Genomic DNA, 21098 nt, shown 5'->3' with positions numbered 1-21098 from the left:
ATTTCACAACATATCTTTGTCTTTTTTTTCTGGCATCTAGTTCCACATACCCTCATCCTCTATGAAAAAAAAATTGTCTCTCATGTTCCCTTTAAATTTCTCCCCCCTTGACCTTAAGTCCATGGCCTCTTGTTTTAGCCCCGCCCCCCACCCTGAGAAAAAGTCTATAACCATTCACTTTATCTATGCCCCTCATGATTTTACATTACTTCTGGTAATCCTCTTGGCGGGGGTCGGGGGGAAAGCTGCAGCCTACTGAGTCCCAAGGCCTCCTGTCAATAGTGCAGTACTAGAGGGACATTGTATCTGTTCAATCTGCTGAGGAAGTTTTTTCCCATCATCCTAACTGTAGTGTATATTCCACCCCCGGCAAACATCAAGCTGACACTGGAGGAGCTGAGTACCATGATCAACAGACACAAGAGAGCGCACCCTAATGCCTTCCTGATCATTGCAGTGGGACTTCAACCAGGCAATCCTGAAGAACTCTGTGACTAACTATAACAGTCATGTCACCTATGAAGCCAGAGGGGCCAACACACTTGACCACTGTTACAGCATAATCAAGCACACATGTCATGCCATACCATGTCTCCTCTTTGGCAAGTTCAATCACTTGGCTGTACTTCTACTCCCAGCTTGCGGGCAGAGACCGAGCACTGAAGTACCCATGGCAAGAATAGTAAAGGTTCCGTCAAGGGAAGTGGAGGAGCGCTTACAGGAATACTTTGAATCAGTTGACTGGATCACGTTCAGGGATTCATCTTCAGATCTGCACTAATATGACACAGTCATCATAAACCTCATCATGACCTGTATGAATGAGTGTGTACTTTAGCGAATATACTGAGCCAAACTAGAAGCCCCAGATGAACCAGGATATGCACAGTCCGCTGAGGCTAGATCTGCAGCACTCAAGACTAATGATCCAAAATCTGACAAGAAGTTCTAGGTACAATCTAAGGAAGGCCTTCATGAGAGCAGAAATGCAATCCCTTGTTGTATTAGAGACACAATTGAATTCACAACAGCTGGGGAAGGATTTACGTGCCATCACCTCCTATAAGACAAAACCTCACCACATAAGTGACAATGATGCTTCACTCATTGGTGAATGCCATTTATGCAAGCTTGATAGGGTGAATAACACTACTGGTGGATGAGAGGTGACTTGATAGAGGTGTATAAGATATTGAGAAGCATTGATCATGTTGATAGCCAGAGGCTATTTCCTAGGGATGAAATAGCTAACACAAGGGCCAGAGTTTTAAGGTGCTTGGAATTGGGTTCAAGGGGGATGTCAGAGGTACATTTTTCACAGAGAGAGTGGTGGGTGCATGGAATGCACTGCCATGGTGGTACAGGTGGATACAATAGAGTCTTTTAAGAGACACTTCAGATAGGTACATGGAGCTTAGAAAAATAGAGGGCTATGCAGTGGGGAAATTACAGGGCAGTTTCTAGAGTAGGTTACATGGTCGGCACAACATTGTGGGCCGAAGGGCCTGTAATGTGCTGTAGATTTCTATGTTCCATGTACTACACTTGTGTGAATTCCCACTGCATCTGGTGACCCTATTATTCGTGTCTCAGAGGCTGATGCATCCTTCAAGAGTGTGGACTCTTGCAAGGCATCAGGACCCAATAGTATATCTGGGTGGGTACTGAAAAACTGTACTGTCCAACTGGCAGGAATGTTCAACAACATCTTAAAAACTTTCACTGCTGCGGTCAGAGATTCCCCCCTACTTCAAAAGGGAAGCAATCTTATGTGCCTAAGAGGAGTATATATGACTATCAGCCAGTAGCACTCACATCTACTGTGAGAAGTGCTTTGAGGGGTTGGTTAAGGCTGGAATTATCTCCTGTCCGGGATAAGGAGTAAGGATCTGGACCATTGCAATTTGCCTACCACTGCACCAGGTCTACACGGATGGAATCTGAATGGCTTTCCACTCTGCTTTGGAGCACCTGGACAACAGAAAAACATACCTCAGGCCGCTGTTTATCAATTACATTTCGGAGGGACTGAGGCACGCAACCAGAACTGGCTGGAGTGCATTGAGAAGGTAAAACAGTAATTGGGACTGGGGGAGGATGCGCCCTCTAACTGGGACGAACCTGGTTATCAGATGTGAGACGCTGTCAGGGCTGCTGTCCTTGGTACTTCATCTTGGAAATTACTCAAGCCATCTTCCAGTTCACCTGGGGATCCAAGATGGAGTGAGTCAGGTGGGTAACAATGCACAAATCCTTGGATCATGGTGGCAGAAATGTACCCAGTATTGCCATCGTCCTGATGACCACTTTCATGTGTGGCTGCATCAGACTGCGCATGAAACCAAAGTATGTAGGCACCCAGGGCCACTATGACTGAGGATCTATTTGCCTCCGGTGTTGTGAAGGATGGGTCTGGCCCCATTCCTGTGCAATATCCCAGTCATCTGGACCTTGCTGCACTACCTGCCCTTCATGGAAAAGTTCCTCCACACCAGTGCCATTGACCTAAAGTGGTCAGTGCAGAGCGTCCTGCCGGTAGGCACTGTAGGAGAAGGACTCAATGGATACAGTGAGGTGCATCCCTGAGCAGACTGTCCAGACCATCTGACGGAATGTAAAATCTCACCAACAGGCACTGATGATTGGCTGGTAATGAGAGGGGCCCTCCCAGTCAGATCCTTCCTGTATACCCAATGCATACAGGAAAATCACTCCCAATGCGCTGCCCCTGAGAGGATTGTAGTGGGGACGAGATGGTCACTCACTTCTTTCTAAGCTGTAGGTTTGCAAAGAGATTGTAGGGAAAGGTGCAACGGCTGTGTGTCACACTTCATTGTGGATGATAGAGGACTCTCCAATCTACGGGCTGTTCCCAACGGCACGTACAAATGCTGCTGGTAGATCATCAGCTTGGTGAATGACACCTTGCTCTGCCTAAAACCTTTTGGTCTGCCAGCACATCCAGGCTGCACGAGGACATGCTGATGGGTGAACTGAATCTTGGTGCAGCCAGTGCAAGTGCTCGGTGGAGAAGGACAGGGAGGCGTCGGGTTGAATGAGGAATCCTCTTAATTATTGTAGTCATGTACCATCTCAGGGGGTTATGTGAGTGGCAACAGTGTTAATGGTTTTAAGAAATGTAATCGAACATCACTTAATGCATTGTCCATGAATATAAGAATGAAAAGGCATTGCATGGTTTCTTCTTATAAATATTGTTTATTATGAATTAAGGTTATTTTGGTTCAATATATTACAGCTTGGCATTCAATACCATAATCCTCTCTGTATTATTCAACAAGCTTAAAAACCTGGCCTCTGTACCTCCCCCCGCAATTGGATCCTTGACATCCTTATTAGGAGACCACAATCAGTGCAAATCGGTAATAACAGCTACTCCTTGCTGACAGTCAACACAGACACAGCTCGAATAGGCATACAGGAGTAAGAAGGATAAGCTGGTAAAGTTGTGTCACAATGACCTCACACTCAAGGTTAGGAAGACCAAGGAATTGGTTGTGGACTTAAGGAAGGGGAAGTCAGGAGAACACACAGCAGTCCTTATCGAGGGGTCAGCAGTGCAAAAGGTGAGTAGCTTCAAGTTCCTGGGTGTCAGCATCATGGAGGATCTCCCCTGAGGGCAGCACTATGATGCAATCACAAAGAGGGCACGTGAGCAGCTCTTTGTCAGGAATTTGAGGAGATTCGGTGTTTCATCACAGACTTTCCACAGATGCGCAGTGGAGACCATTCTGATTGGTTGCATCACTGCCTGGTATGGAGACTTCAATGCACAGGATCACGAGAAGCTGCAGAGGGTTGTACATTCAGCCAGCTCCATCACAGGCACATCCCTCCCCAACATCGAGGATATCCTCAAGAGGAGCTGCCGCGAGAAGGCGGCATCCATCACGAAGGATCCACACCACCCAGGACATGCCCTCTTCTCTTTACTACCTTCAGAGAGGAGGTGCAGGAGCCTGAAAGCTCACAGGCTACAGTTTTGTAACAGCAGCTCTTTCTCCACGATCAGCTTTCTGAACAGTCTATGAACACCACTTCATTATTCCTTTGCTTGCACTGTTTACTTATTTAACAGTTTACAGTAATTTTATTTCTTTGCACTGTACTTGTCGCAAAACAGCATACTTGATGACATATACGTGAGTGATAATAAAACTGATTGATTCTGAAAAATTTGACGTTGATAAGAGTTTATGGCCATATGTTATGTAAAAAGGATGGTTATTTTTCAATACCTCCTTAGACTTTTCAAAAGTTAAATCTTAAGTGTTGAATTGTTTTGCTTTCAAATAGCATGAAACAAGAATTAGTAACTGATCTGGGTAGGATATTAAGATGATGTTTCTTCTGCTTATGTAGAATACCTATACGTATTTCCTTGTCAGTGGAATTATCGACCAGATCATTGTATGTACGGGAGCAACTGTAGGGGAGCAGAAAACCAAGGGGTTTCCATTCTCCATGGAAACCGTGGAGTTTATCATAATAATAAACAGCCTGCCTTCAAAATAATGTATGAGGCAATACGCAATGTAAGTATTTTAAAGTATATTAATAAGTAAGTACTTAGTACTTATTCAGCAAATACTAAATCAGTATTTCATCAGATTCTTTTCTGATTCAGGTTTTAAATTGTTGTTTAGTGTTGAATGTATTACTGATTTTCTCTCCAAACCTCCGTTCTCCATTTGAGACTTTATACTTTAGCACTAGAAGACTAAACAGAGCACAAAATTAATGTTAGGAAATCTCGTTTGATCCTTCCAATGCATGCATAGAGAGAAATTGGATTTTTGCATTTTGCATAGTCCTTCCTTTCCTAGAATACTTCCAAAAGGTTACCATTGTGATCAACTCTGAGTTTAGAAACATAGAAAACCTACAGCACAATACGGGCCCTTCGGCCCTCAAAGCTATGCCAAACATGTCCTTACCTTAGAACTACCTAGGCTTACCCTTAGCCCTCTATTTTTCTAAGCTCTATGTACCTATCCAGGAGTCTCTTAAAAGACCCAATCGGATCCGCCTCCACCACTGTCGACAGCAGTCCATTCCACGCACTCACCACTCTCTGCGTTTTTATTCATTTATTTATTTATTTGGTGTGTGCCTGTGTGCGTGTGCGTCTGCGTGTCTGTGCGTGCGTCTGTGATGATGTCTTTTTCATGGCTTTTACAAGGCGCAGAGCGAGAGAGAGACTGCGTGACACACCACTCCTCACACAGACATCTTCGCAGTATTTTACCCTTTATTTTACGAGGTCGAGTTGCAATCTCGACACTCAACCCAGCATGGATGGAAAGCGGACCTGACTAGTTTTGAACCTGGGAACCTCCGCTCCCGGGTCCGGCATCGATGTCGATGTCGTTGTGCCACCAGACAGCCCACTCTCTGCTTTTTAAAAAAAAATCTCCTCTGTACCTACTTCCAAGCACCTTAAAACTATGCCCTCTCGTGCTAGCCATTTCAGCCCTGGGAAAAAGCCTCTGACTATCCACATGATCAATGCCTCTCATTACCTTGTACACCTCTATCAGGTCACCTCTCATCCTCCGTCACTCCCAAGGAGAAAAGGCCAAGTTCACTCAACCTATTCTCATAAGGCATACTCCCCAATCCAGGCAACAGCCTTGTAAATCTCCTCTGCACCTTTTCTATGGTTTCCACGTCCTTCCTGTAGTGAGGCGACCAGAATTGAGCACAGTACTCCAAGTGTGGTCTGACCAGGGTCCCTAATAGCTGCAACATTACCTCTCGGCTCTTAAACTCAATCCCACGGTTGATGAAGGCCAATGCACCGTATGCCTTCTTAACCACAGAGTCAACCTGCATAGCAGCTTTTAGTGTCCTATGGTCTCGTACCCCAAGATCCCTCTGACCTTCATACTGCCAAGAGTCTTGCCATTAACGCTATATTCTGCCATCATATCTGACCTACCAAAATGAACCACCTCACACTTATCTGGGTTGAACTGCATCTGCCACTTCTCAGCCCAGTTTTGCATCCTATCAATGTCCCACTGTAACCTCTGACAACCCTCCATACTATCCACAACACCTCCAACCTTTGTGTCATCAGCAAATTTACTCCACATCCCTCCACTTCCTCATCCAGGTCACTTATAAAAATCACAAAGAGTAGGGGTCCCAGAACAGATCCCTGAGGCACACCACTGGTCACCGGCCTCCATGCAGAATATGACCGTCTACAACCACTCTTTGCCTTCTGTGGGCAAGCCAGTTCTGGATCCACAAAGCAATGTCCCCTTGGATTCCATGCCTCCTTACTTTCTCAATAAGCCTTGCATGGGGTTCCTTATCAAATGCCTTGCTAAAATCCATATACACTACATCTACGGCTCTACCTTCATCCATGTGTTTAGTCACATCCTGAAAAAATTCAGTCGGGCTCATAAGGCACGACCTGCCTTTGACAAAGCCATGCTGACTATTCCTAATCATATTATGCCTCTCCAAATGCTCATAAATCATAACCCTCAGGATCTTCTCCATCAACTTATCAACCACTGAAGTAAGACTCACTGGGCTATCATTTTCTGGGCCATCCTACTCCCTTTCTTGAATAAGGGAACAACATCTGCAACCCTCCAATCCTCCGGAACCTCTCCTGTTCTCATTGATGATGCAAAGATCATTGCCAGAGGCTCAGCAATCTCCTCCCTCACTTCCCACAGTAGCCTGCGGTGTATCCCGTCTGGTCCCAGTGACCTATCCAACTTGATGCTTTCCAAAGGCTCCAGCACATCCTCTTCCTTAATATCTACATGCTCAAGCTTTTCAGTCCACTGCAAGTCATCCCTACAATCGCCAAGATCCGTTTCTGTAGTGAATACTGAAGCAAAGTAATCATTAAGTACCTCTGCTGTCTCCTCCGGTTCCATACGTACTTTTCCATTGTCACACTTGATTGGTTCTATTCTCTCACGTCTGTCCCCTTGTTTTTCACATACCTGTAGAAAGCCTTGGGGTTTTCCTTAATCCTGTCCACCAAAGCCTTCTCATGGTCCCTTCTGGCTCTCCTATTTCATTCTTAAACTTCTTCCTGCTAGCTTTATAATCTTCTAGATCTCTATCATTACCTAGTTTTTTTGAACCTTTTGTAAGCTCTTCTTTTCTCCTTGACTAGATTTACAACAGCCTTTGTGCACCACGGTTCCTGTACCCCACCATCCTTTCCCTGTCTCATTGGAACATATCTACGTAGAACCCCATGCAAATATCCCCTGAACATTTGCCGCATTTCTTCTGTACGTTTCCCTGAGAACGTCTGTTTCCAATTTATGCTTCTAAGTTCCTGCCTGATAGCCTCATATTTCCCCTTAATCCAATTAAACGTTTCCCTAACTTGTCTGTTCCTATCCCTCTCCAATGCAATGTGATCACTATCTCCAAAATGCCCTCCCACTGAGAGACCAGACACCTGACCAGGTTCATTTCCCAATACCAAATCAAGTACAGCTTCTCTTCTTATATTATGAGAACACTCAGTCCTCGTTTATTGTCATTTAGAAAGGTATACATGCATTAAGAAATGATACAATGTTCCTCCAGAGTGATATCACAGAAAAACAGGACAAACCAAAGACTAACACTGACAGAAATACATAATTATAACATATAGTTACAGCAGTGCAAAGCAATACCATAATTTGCTAAAGAACAGACCATGGGCACGGTAAAAAAAAAGTCTCAAGTCCTGATCGACTCCAGAGTCCCCGACAGCAGGCGGCAAAAGGGAGAAACTTCCTGCCATAAACCTGCAGGCACCGACAACTGCCGATGCATTGGAAGCACCTGACCACAGCCGACACTGAGTCCGTCCATCTGAAAACTTCGAGCCTCCGACCAGCCCCTCCAATACAGCCTCCCGAGCGCCGTCCTCTGCTGAGTGCCTTCGACCTCGCCCTGGCCGCCGAAACAAGCAAAGCCGAGGATTCGGGGCCTTCTGCTCCGTAGATTCCGGACCACACAGTAGCAGTGGCAGTGAAGCGGACATTTCAGAAGTTTCTCCAGATATTCCTCCGCGCTCTCACGTCTGTCTCCATCAAATCAGAATTGTGCACGGTACCCTACTTAACAGATTACAGATATCATTCACTGGAGAGGCCGCGCGCGCTGTGTTGCACCGCCATCTTCTCCTCCTCCTCCTTGTAGGCTTATCTACGTATTGTGTCAAGAAATCTTTCTGAACATACTTAACAACTCCACCTCATCTAAACTCCTCACTCTAGGGAGATGCCAATCAATATTTGAAAATTAAAATCTCCCACCACAACAACCCTGTTATTATTGCACCTTTCCAGAATCTGTCTCCCTATCTGCTCCTCGATGTCCCTGTTCCTATTGGGTGGTCTATAAAAAACACCCAGTAGAGTTATTGACCCCTTCCTGTTCCTAACTTCCACCCACAGACTCCTTAGACAACCCCTCCATGACTTTCTTCTTTTCTGCAGCCGTGACACTATCTCTGATAAATAATGCCACGCCCCCACCTCTTTTGCCTCCCTCCCTGTCCTTTCTGAAACATCTAAAGCCTGTCACTTGAAGTAGCCATTCCTGCCCCTGCACCATCCAAGTCTTTTTAATGGCCACCACATCATAGCTCCAAGTGCTGATCCACGCTCTAAGCTCATCCGCTTTATTCATAATACTCCTCGCATTAAAAGAGACACATCTCAAACTATCGGTCTGAGTGCGTCCCTTCTCTATCACCCGCCTATCCTCCCTTTCGCACTGTTTCCAAGGTTTCTTTATTTGTGAGCCTTTCCTCCGTCACTTCAGTTCGGTTCCCACCCCCCAGCAATCTTAATTTTGACTTCATTGTTTTGTATATGTGACAGTAACCCTACTGAATTCTACAGATAATCAATTATTCAGAGCACATGACAGTTATTCAGCAGAATAGTTCGGTGTCTAATTATGTTGTGTTGCCAGTATGGCATTGGTGCATGAAAGAACTATCAATGCATGTTTCTTCATCATCTTCATTCTTGTGAAAAGACATTGTTGTCATGTTGCAGTAATGTCACCTGTGCTTAATTTCTGTTTATGAGAACCAACTGGAACATGTGGATACATTTTTGGAAGATTAAGTGATCAAAATGCTGGAAAGTGTCTATATTGCTCTGAAAAAGGAATGGTTGATCCCATCCTCACTGATAAATATGCATGTTCTGGGATTATTGAAATTTACAATACAGAAAAATAAGTTGATCACATTTTTTTCTCTTTCAGTTTCCCTTTGAAGAAAATTTATTTCAGTCTCTATATTTCCCTCTTCAAAACAGTTTCCTGAACACAGTACACACTTTATGTGGCAGACTTTCACAAGTATTCTTGAAACAGCTTGAACAAGCTATGAAAAAAGCATATGAGCTCCGTGTCATTCATATAGGATAACAATCAAGGCAGAAAATATTTTTATATAAAGAAGAGGAAAATACCTGCAGATGCTGGAAATCTGAAATAAAAACGGAAAATGCTGGAAATATTTGGTGGGTCAGGCAGTATCAGCGGTAAGGAAAACAAAATTAAAAATTCAGGCTTTTGACCTTTCATCAGTTCTAGCTCTTCTACTCTGCTGTTACTTGATGAGCCAATGTCTCACCTAATTTCATTGAATGTTTCACCTATATTTTTAAATATTTGTCCTTTCAGTTATCTAATATTTTGTACCATGGAGATGTCACCATGCATTTTGTCCATTTTCAATTGATTAATCTTTATTTTCTTTCTGAACAATATAGTACATATATGCATTTGTCCAGCCCACATTGCTTTTTCTCTTAACACGATACAAGTTATCATGTTATCCAAATAAATGATTTTCCAGAGTAGTATCCTTATTTCCTCATATAAAAGCATCCAGTATGACCACAACAGGAGAGAATTCTCACTTGGCCCAGGTGTACAGCCACCTTTGAATTGAATATCTTTGTTCAGAACCAAACGTCATTTTCATCATACAGTTCAATCATGCCCTTGATGGCATGGATATATCTTGCCTGATTACTATTACTCTCAAGCATTCATAGGTTTGGACTGGGGGTACCTGTCTAGACCTTATTCAGCAGATAACAATGTAAACCTTCCTGTAACTTCTGTGTATTCCTTGAATCATCTGTAATTTTACAAAATATATGCACGGTAATTTCCCTGGCACAAATCCATTACGGCTTTCTTCATTGAGCACCACAGAACATTGAACAGCACAGTCCAGGCCTTTGAATGATGTTGTACAACTTTTTAACCTTCCTGAATTCAATCTAAAGCTTCCCTCCCACATAGCCTCCATTTCTCTTTCTTTTAAATTTCCCTAATGTATCCACTTCTACCACCAACCCCAGCAGTGCAATTCATACACTCACCATGCTGAGCAAAAAAAGCTAACTCTGACATACAGTATCCACTGTAGTTTCCTCCAGTATTCTTAAAATGAAGTCCTCCAGTATTAGTCATTCCATCCTGCAATCAAAGCACTGCCTGTCCATTCTATCTGTGCCTTTTATTAATTTACATATCTTGATCAAGTCACTTCTCATCCTCTTTCACTCCAAAGAGAAAAGCCCTAGCTCACTCAGTCCTCATAAGACATGCTTTCTAATCCAGGCAGCATCCTGGTAAATCTCTGTGCCCTCGCTAAAGCTTCCAGATCCTTCCTATAATGAAGCAAGTAAAACAGAACACAATACTCCACGTGTGCTCTATACAGAGTGTTATAGAACTACAACATTACCTCAGGCTCTTGTACTCAATCTCCACATTAATGAAGGCCAACACACTATATGCCTTCTTAACCATGTTATCAACTTGTGTGGCAACTTTAAGAGGTCTGTGGATGTGGATCCCAAAATCCTGCTGTTCCTCCATACTCCGAAGAATCCTGTCATTCACCTTGTACTCTGCCTTCAAGATTGACCTTCTAAAATCTATCACTTCACTCTTTACAGAATTGAATTCCACTTGCCACTGCTCAGCCCAGCTCTGCGTCCTATCAATGTTCTGTTGTAACCTATGGCAAACTCCTACACTATCACAACACCACTAACCTTCATGTCATCTGCAAACTTACTATCCGACCTTTCCGCTTCCTCAGTCAAGTTATTCATAAAAATCACAGAGCAGGGGACCCAGAACAGATCCCTGCCAAGCAACACTGGTCACCAATCCCCAAACAGAATATGGTCCTCCTACTACCACCCTCTGCCTTCTGTGGGCAAGCCAATTCTGAGTCCACGCTTCCTAGATTCCATGGATTCCATGTCTCTTGATTTTCTGAATGTTACTCTGCATTTTAAGGGCAGGAGGCAGCAGAAAGGAAACTACAGACCTGTTAGCTTGACATCAGAGGTTGGGAAGTTGTTGGAATCAATTGTTAGAGATGAGATTATGGAATACCTGGAGGCACATGACAAGATAAGCCAAAGCCAGCATGGTTTCCTGAAAGGAAAATCCTGCCTGACTAACCTTCTGCAATTTTTTGAGGAAATTACAAGCAGGGTAGACAAAGGAGATGCAGTAGATGTGGTGTACTTAGATTTTCAGGCCTTTGACAAGGTGCGGCACATGAGGCTGCTTAGCAAGATAAGAGCCCATGGAATTACAGGGGAGTTACTGGCGTGGGTAGAGCTTTGGCTGATCGGCAGAAAAGAGAGTGGGAATAAAGGGATCCTATTCTGGCTGGCTGCTGGTTACCAGTGGAATTCCACAGGGGTCGGTGTTGGGATCGCTGCTTTTTAAGATGTAGGTCAATGATTTGGACTATGCTATTAATGGATTTGTGGCTAAATTTGCTGATAATACAAAGATAGGTGGAGGGGCAGGTAGTGTTGAGGAAACAGAGAGCCTGCAGAGAGACTTAGATAGTTTAGGGGAATGGGCAAAGAAGTTGCAAATATATACAATGTTGGAAAGTGTATGGTCATGCACTTTGGTGGAAGAAATAAACGGGCAGACTATTATTTAGATGGGGAGAGAATTTAAAATGTAGAGATGCAAAGGGATTTGGGAGTCCTTGTGCAAGATACCCTAAAGGTTAAGCTCCAGGTTGAGTCGGTGGTGAAGAAGGCAAATGCAATGTTGGCATTCATTTCTGGAGGTATAGAATATAAGAGCAGGGATGTGATGTTGAAACTATACGGCACTTGTGAGACCACACTTGGAGTATTGTGTGCAGTTTTGGGCTCCTTATTTTAGAAAGAATATACTGATATTGGAGAGGGTTCAGAGAAGTTTCAGGAGAATGATTCCAGGAATGAAATGGTTACCGTATGAGGAACATCTGACAGCTCTTGGGCTGTATTCCCTGGAGTTCAGGAGAATTGAGGGGGGTGGGGGTATCTCATCGAAACATTCCAAATGTTAAAAGGCCTGAACAGATTAGTTATGGCAAAGCTATTTCCCATGGTAGGGGAGTCTAGGACAAGAGGGCACGACTTTGGGATTGAAGGACGTCCATTTAGAATGGAGATATGGAGAAATTACTTTAGTCAGAGGGTGGTAAATCTGGAATTTGTTGCCACGAGTGACTGTGGAGGCCAAGTCATTGGGTGCATTTAAGGCAGAAATAGATAGGTTCTTGATTAGCCAGGGCATCAAAGGGTATGGGGAGAAGGCAGGGGAGTGGGGATGACGGGAAGAAATGGATCAGCCCATGATTGAATGGCAAAGCAGGCTCGATGGGCCAAATGGCCTACTTCTACTCTTATATCTTATGGTCTTATGGAGTCTACGAAGGGGAACCTTGTCAAATGCCTTAATAAAATCCATATACAACACATTCCCTGCTCTTCGTCAAATTGTTTTGTCACTACATTGAAGAATTCATTCAGGCTTATGAGTCACATCCTGCCCTCTCAAAGCCAAACTGACTAAAACTAATCAGACTCTGCTTCTCCAAGTACTTGTAAATACTGTCTCTAAGAACCATCTTCAATAATTTGCTCACCTCTGAAATAAGACTCACTGGTCTATGAATCCCAGGATTATTCCTACTCCTTGAACAAAAGAATGACATTTGCCACCTCCCAATCATCTGGTATTACTCCTGTGGCATGTGACAATGCAAAGGTCATCACCAAAAAAAACGTACAGCAATCTCTTTATTCATTTCCCATTGTAACCTGGAGTACATGTTGTCCAGCCTGGGTGACTTGTCTATCCTAACATTTTTCAAAAATGCCAACCCATCCTCTTTCATAACATTGATATGTTCTGGTATATTAGCCTGTTCTATGCTGTCCTCACATTCGTCAAGGTCTCTATCTTTGGTGAATACCGAAGCAAAGTATAGACTAAAGACCTTCCCTGCTTCCTCTGACTCCAGGTACATTTTTTTTTTATCCCTGATCCTTACATCCTAAAGCTTAAGTATGCTTCTTTCTGCACTGTAATTAATTCTCACAATTTCAGTTTGAATCCTGTCAGATTTTTGTTTGATAGTTACTACGAACCTGATGGAATCTTGCTGCTGGATTCAGTTCAAGTTTATTGTCACTTCAGTTGTACACATGTATACCACCAAATGAAACAACGTTCCTCCAGACCAAGGTGCACAACACAGTACTGTACACATAACTCTCAGACATAATGCATCAATATTACCACAAATAAGTAGGTGCATTTACCACGCAAGACTCAGCACTGACTCTTAATAGTTAATTAGCTTATTATTGCCAAATATGCCAAAGTACAATGAAACCTAGGAATTGCACACTGATTATACAGGTTAATTCATTACAACAGTGCATTGAAGTTGTGCATGGTAAAATGGTAACAGAGTGCAGAATAAAATGTTCCAGTACGGAGTAAGTACAAGTAGACAGGTGCAGGGTCATAACGAAGTTGATTATGAGGTCACAAGACTATCTTATCGTATTAAGGAGTCTTCTGTGGCCATATTAACAGTGGCATAGAAGCTGTCCTTGAGCCTGTTGGTATGTGCTCTCAGGATTTTGTGTCTTCAGACTGATGAGAGGGCATGAAGGGACAATGTCCAAAGGGTCTTAGATTATGTTGGCTGCTTTACCAAGGAAGCAAGCAGTAATTAGGCACTTCTCTGATATAAATATGATAAATTTAATCATAGCCTGTGTGTGGCATCCGACCACGAGTCCTGACAAAAGATTGCAAGGACTGCTGAGAGGTACAATGGGGTCCCTCTTCCATCTATGAAAGATGTTTATCTAGAGTGCTGCTTACGTAAAGCCCTTAGCATTGTCAATGATCCCTCCTGTTCATCCAATAATTCCTTTGACCCCCCCCTACCATCAGGCAGGAGGTACTGCAGAATTAGGGCAAGACCTCTTCGGATGAGGAACAGCTTCTTCCCCCAGGCTGCATGACTACTGAACTCCCTGCCACCAGCCAGGTCTCATCACATTTGAAGCGCCAGTAGCATTATACTGTTTATGTTTCAACTTGTATAATATGTACACATTATTTGTTAATTTATTTGTGGTAATATTACTTAATGTGTTATGTGTGTGAGTTGCATGTGGTCCAGAGGAACGTTGTTTAATTTGGCGGTATACATTAATGCAGTTGAATGACAATAAACTGAACTGGAACTTGAACTCCTACAGTGTTGCTTCCAACTTGATTTTAGTTGATATCATTAACCAAGTCTGGGTTTCATGTGGCACTAGCTGATTCTGCATTTTTAATATTAAGAAAATGGACTATTTTAAGCCTACTGCTTCAGTGCCACTGACATGATTAGGTAGTAATAGAAGAACTTGTAGATCTTCTGAAAGGTCGGTGCAATAAAAGTGAATTATTCCCAGAGCAATTGTATTCGAAATGCAAGTTATCTTTTGTAATGTGATACATAATCTACAATATTTATGCATTTGTTTTAAATAAAAGGTATTATTTCATTTATAAAAGTGATGTTATCTTCCTTGCCATGTGCTTACATTATGTTTTCAATAAACATTTGTATAGCCAAGTTAACAGTCTGCTTCAGGTAAAGTCAACAATTTCAGCTCAAATTCTGTCAGTTTTTGAAAGTGTTTTGTTTCTTAATTTTTACTTTGATTTATTTGTAAATTTTGATTTGAAAAAGGTTGATTGGAGAACATTAACAGCCATATTTTATAGTTCGTTTATTATTTAATATATTTGAGTGGATCTTGGTAAAGATTGATTAAAACAGCTGAAAACAAATTTAGCCTGAGAAGGGCATCGGTCCAGTTTTAAATTACTACGTAAACACAAGAGATTCTGCAGGTGCTGGAAATCCAGAGAATGCACACAAAATGCTGGAGGAATTCAGCGGGTCAAGCAGCATCTAAGAAGAGGAACTACCTTCAACAGTCCTGATGAAGTGTCTCTGCTTGAAACATAGACAGTTAATTCCTCTCCTTAGATACTGCCTGACCTGACCTGCAGAGTTCCTCCAGCATTTTCTCTGTATTACTTTAAAAGGTTGCATTATTTTAAAAGTACAAATCAATTTTCTAATTAGATTTGGGTAAAATAATAACTACCTTGACAAAATATCGTTCAAAGCAATTAATAACAATTATTAAACTCCTTGTGCCTAAATTATTAAACTTGGATGTTCACAAACAAGGATGTTTAATTTAAACCACCAACAATGATTAATTATGCATGAGACCATGATCAGGATTATAAGTGGAGCCTGATTTTACCACAACGTTTTTACAATTAGCACAATTGGTTCCAGAGAATTGAGTTGCACTCAACAGTGCAGCACAGATGAGAGCCTTTTGGTTCACCATGACTATTATAACATTTTTGTGCATTTACATCAATCACATATACACACAACAGGACTATGTCCTTCTATGCCTTGCCCATTTAAGTGACAGTCTAACTGCCTCTTAAGTATATAGTACAGGTCCCCCCGAGCTTACGAATGCCCAGTCTATCTACAGCCTGTGTACATGAACAATCATTTGGGAGATGGGAGGGATGCATTTACTGGCTGTTGCAGGGCTTCATACATCCTTTGCAGTGTGGAAACTCAGCTAGCAGTGCCTCATCTTACATACTTCTATCAGCTCACCCCTCAGCTTCCTTTGCTCTGGCGGGGGGTGGGGGGGGAGCCAAGCCTGTTCATTCTCTCCTCAGAACGGAAGTCCTCCAGTCCAAGCAGCTTCCTGATGCCTTTCCTCTGCATTCTCTCAAATGCCTTGCAATTAAAAATTCTACAATATTTCATACCAGTTAAATTAATATCAAGGGAATGGTAATTATTAGTTATTTCATTATTATCACGTGTATGAAGGCACAGTGAAGAGCTTTGTTTGCACATCATCCAGACAGAGTAGTCCAAACAGAAGCACATTGTGGTAGTGTAAAAGGAAACCAAATTTAACCATGTTATGTATAGCCCATGCATATAAACAGGGATTTGGGAGGCTGGTGGGATAGATTTTCTGGCTTTTGCAGAGCTGCAGGCATCTTCTGCGGTATAGGAATTCCGTTTGTTGTTGCATTTCCAACTTACAACGTGTTTGCATCATTAACAGTCCGCAGAAATGGAACCACACCAGCACCTGGGGTTCTATTTAATTGCACCACATCTGTTGGATCTTCTGCATTGGGAAGGAGAAAAAGAGAGAATAAATGGGGTGGCAGGTAGTCTTTGATTATGTTGGTGCCGAATAAAGCAATAGAATCAAATGGAAACTGCGGGATATCTACTTTGAAGCCCTTGTGTCATGTTAGAAATGTGAAGTATTTCACAAGGTAAAAAGTCATGATGATGCTGTGCTCTGATTTAAACAACTGTTTGAAGCCTTTGAAATGTGAAGTGCAATATTGAGGCATATTCAAAAGGATAGAATAAAATACAAGTGGCTACATATTTCAGATTACTCTGGAAGCAATCATTTTTACAATGACATTCCACTATTTCTGCTGCATTTGTTCAGGTTTGCTTTCTGTGTACTACGACCTTGTAACCCTCAGGTTATGTCGGCTGAGTAAGTCTAGGGAAGGCAATCTCTGGCCCCGCCAAACGTGTGAAATTGAGATGCAAAACCCCCTGTTTGTGCAGATGCTGTGTGATTTGTTCCCCTGTTACAAATCAATACTATGAAATAACAGACAGTACACCATAAGCAATTAAACGATTTGGCTTTATAATTCTTAAGTTGACTAAAGGGATAGTAAAGAAAAACTAAAAGAAAATGGCCCATTTTAATGAAAAACTGTCTAATGTGCCCAAGTTGGAGAGCACGGTTTCCCCTTTGCCGATCCTCCATCGATTTTCCCAGGCTTCGTCAACTCCCGGCCCCACTCCAAGTCCACTCCTTTCTGGTGTCTACGACCTCTCCTTCCTGGCATCTTCGCTCCTTATCTTCCACAAAATAAAGGACCCAGATCACTTCGGTGTCAGGCACAGCACGAAAACACACTCCCCTCATTGGACGGCTCACATTGCACAGCACCTGTTATCTCTAACCAATACTGCTTCTACAGAAAGACCATTACATTAGCTATGAAACCTTTCCCAGGGTGTTACACTCTCCCCCCATTCAAGTTAGTCATGTCTTCATGACATTGAGATACGTTTGTAATTTGCCAACCCTTCATGCAAAGCACAAAGTCCAACCCAGGTGTAATAGTCAGTGACATAGCTCCCCAAGGCAGTAGGTGCCATACTCTATTCCCCCGGTGCTACATAGGCCAGCCTATCCGGTGGTCTCATGATTCTTTGAGACCTCCGTTAACCCCTCATCTACTTCTTCAGGTTCCGACACTGCTTGGGATACTTCTGGTCTACCTGATGAGGTGTCCCCCACTTGTGCCCTAAAACTCAAGGGAGCCCTCTGTCCCTTGGCTGAGCCCTGCTTCATCCCTTGCAGGGTCCCGCTGAAACCCAGACTGTCCGAAGGTAGCCCCCCCAGTTTCACCTGACTCAGCATGAGACGGGTTGGGAACCTCTTCCTCAATTAGGGGGTGTTAGCAAAAGGCAGCGTATATCACACCCTCATTTCCCCATCCTCTGAATCAGTATCCCATTCAGAGGAGGGGGCCGGTCTACTCTCTCCTGCTGTTGGTCTTTCAGTCATCCCGTGTCTCTGTAGAGTCCTCTTACTGGGTGTAGGCTCCAGGTTGGGCTCTGGGTCAACCTGCACCTCTTGTCCCAGGGGCAGAAGGTGGTTCCAGTGAAGAATCTTGGCAGGCCCATTTCCATTCTCTGGTTTTACCTGGAAAACTGGTACGTTTGGCATCTGACTCTCCACTTCATTAGGCATAGCTGCCCAGCGCTCAGCCAATTTATGCTTCCCAGGTAGCCCCAGATTCCTTATGAGGACTCGGTCTCCCAGCATGAGTTGGGAGAACCTAACCTTTTGATCATATCTCCTCTTATTTCCTTGATTCTGCTTGGCAGCCGCGACCTCAGCTAATTCATAAGCCTTTTTACAGCTCCCTTCTCATATCGGACATATACTTCAGATAAGTCTTCGGTGGTAGGTCTTCCTTGCCAGTCCCAAAACAAAGGTCGATGGGCAACCTTACCTCATGCCCAAACATCAGATAATATGGCAAGTACCTGTTAGCTTCATTTCATGTACAGTTGTAGCAGTGGACCAGATGCCCAATATATTGACTCCACTTATTCTTCTTGCTGATTTTCAAGGTTCAGAGCATGTCTATCAAGGTCTGGTTAAACCTCTCGATCTGGGGATCACCTGCGGGTGATAAGGAGTCGCCCTTGACTGCGAACATGCTCAGTAACTCATGTATGAGCCTACTCTAGAAATCCCGTCCCTGATCACTATGTATCTGCCTAGGGAGGCCATAATAAATGAAATACTTCTCCCATAACACTGCACCGTGGATACCCTCTCATCCTTGGTAGGGAAAGCTTGCGTGTATCTGGTGTAGTGACCCGTGATGACTGGCACCATGTTGCTGGCGTCTGGCTCTACTGACAGAAAATCCGTACACATGAGGTCAAGAGGCCCCATACTCTGCAGGTGGGACAATGGAGCAGCCCTCGTAGGCAGCGTCTTCCTCTGTGTGCATCGAATGCATGACTTGCCGTATTCTTCGACCTCTGACTTCACTCGGGGCCAGTAAAACCAATCTCTGAGCAATCCACACACATCCGACGAAATCAATCCTGGACGAGCCCTCACAATTGTAACCCTCAGGTTCTGTCAGCTGCGTAAGTCTAGGGAAGACAGTCTCTGGCCCTGCCAATGTGTGAAATTGAGGGGAAAAACCCCCTGTTTGTGTGGCTGCTGTGTGATTTGTTACCCTGTTACAAATCAGTACCATGAGATAACAGACAGTACACCATATGCAATTAAACGTTTTAGCTTTATAATTCTTAGGTTGACTAAAGGTTTAGTAAAGAAAAACAAAAAGAAAAGGGACCATTTTAATGAAACAGTCAAATGTGCACAATTTGGAGCTCATGGTTTTCCTTTCGCTGATCCTCCATCAATTTCCTCGGGCTTCGTCGACTCCCGGCACCACTCCAAGTCCATTCCTTTCTGGTGTCTACAACCTCTCTTTTCTGGTATCTTCTCTCCCCATCTTCTGCCGAACAAAGGACCCAGATCAACTCGGTGTCAGGCACACAGCATGAAAACCCACTCCCTTCATTGGATGGCTCACATTCCAAAGCACCTGTTATCTCTAACCATAACCCAAATGCCGCTTCTGTAGAAAGACCATTACATTAGCTGTGAAACCTTTCCCAAGGTGTTGCAACTTCAAAATGCAATCCACAACCTGCAGCACAGTGTGAATTAAAAACACTGGACACAATTGTGCCTTAGTTAGTAAATTTGGATAATATGTACCTTTGAAACCTTAATATTAGTCTTTCTCAGCTATTAAAAGTTTTGCTATGTTTATCTCTGTATGCCAACATTTGATTTAGAATTTTGATAGGATCAATTGTCTCTGATTCATAATTGCTTAACAACCTAGAAATGATGGAATTGGCTTTTTGAGTTACAGTGCAGTTTGATGCTTCTAGTGTTGTTAATGTGGAGGAGCATAACAGGATCCCATTCATTTCATTTCACATGTTGGCCCAAAAGAATTTCTCATTTTCAGTTCCACCTGTGTACACATTACCATGGCTTTTTAAATATTCATTTTTCAAACCAAGGTTCCTTTACCTGCTTAAGTCTTTGGAATAAAGGTTATGAATGTTTCTTTTAATATTGTGCAGAAACCACAATGTTTTTTGAAGATCCATTTAAGAACAGTTGGAAGCTATGTGGCTCCTTGAGTGGGTTCTGTCACTGAAATCATTGTTCCCAGCTACACTTTCCTTACTGATCCCTGCCTGTAAAAAAACAACTTTTCTCGGCTTTGGATATCAACTCTATAGCTCACCAGGGAGACAATTCTAGAGATTCTAAGAGAGGGGATTTCTCCTCAGTCAAACTCCTTATCCTCAGACCATACCTCTATTTTTTTCCAGTGGAAAAATCATAGTATTTGCCCTGTCAAGTTCTCCCAAAATAGTGAAATCAACCTCCTCCTTTCTATCAACCTCACCTCATCCAAATGCACATCACTCCACTAGGTTGGAAGTCACACCAATTCCAACCTAGTCATCAAAGCTGCTTATAAGATCAGGAGCATTGTTTTTAGTAGACTGCCTCTACCTTACAGAGGCCAGATGATAGCTCTTAGATACCACATCGTATCTACCCCTGGACCTTGACCCAACAAGGAACAAATACCAGGCTACTGTCTTCTGCACTTCTGCCACATTATTGAAATGATCTCTGTCAAAATTATACAATGATGTGGGTGTGACATAGCAAGCCCACAGAAAACGTCTAGCCTGCATCTCGTAACATTAGGTGATCTCCCCTCCCCAGCCTCCAATATGGAAGTGGTCCAACACTGCCCTTTCCACTTCTATCTCTTACCCAATATCCACAAACAGGAGTGTACTGGTAGGTGTCACTGTTTCTGACTGATCTTGCCCACTGAATGTATCTCTCAAACCTTCGACTCTCTCCTGTCTCCCCTTTGTCCATTCCCTTTCCACTTACATCCAGGAAACCTCGCATGCCAGTTTAGCCCCAAACACTTCATCTTCA

At 43.1% G+C, this 21098-nt stretch overlaps 1 protein-coding gene across 1 annotated transcript in view; it reads left to right on the top strand.

Annotated features, from left to right (window-relative positions):
- Positions 1-14823, top strand: part of LOC134357077 (glucoside xylosyltransferase 2-like) — a 48440-nt gene extending 33617 nt beyond the window's left edge. Inside the window, exons 6-7 of the mRNA XM_063068388.1 lie at positions 4384-4556; positions 9280-14823. Of these exons, the coding sequence (XP_062924458.1) occupies positions 4384-4556; positions 9280-9444 (338 nt within the window). The 3' untranslated portion in view covers positions 9445-14823. The remainder of the gene's footprint in view (positions 1-4383; positions 4557-9279) is intronic.
- Positions 14824-21098: the final 6275 nt, after the last annotated feature.

The sequence above is a fragment of the Mobula hypostoma genome, chromosome 15 (genome assembly GCF_963921235.1).
Source record: "Mobula hypostoma chromosome 15, sMobHyp1.1, whole genome shotgun sequence".
Taxonomy (NCBI): Eukaryota; Metazoa; Chordata; class Chondrichthyes; order Myliobatiformes; family Myliobatidae; genus Mobula; species Mobula hypostoma.
The sequence above is the reverse complement of the archived record's forward strand: the minus strand, read 5'-3'. Positions and strand labels throughout refer to the sequence as shown.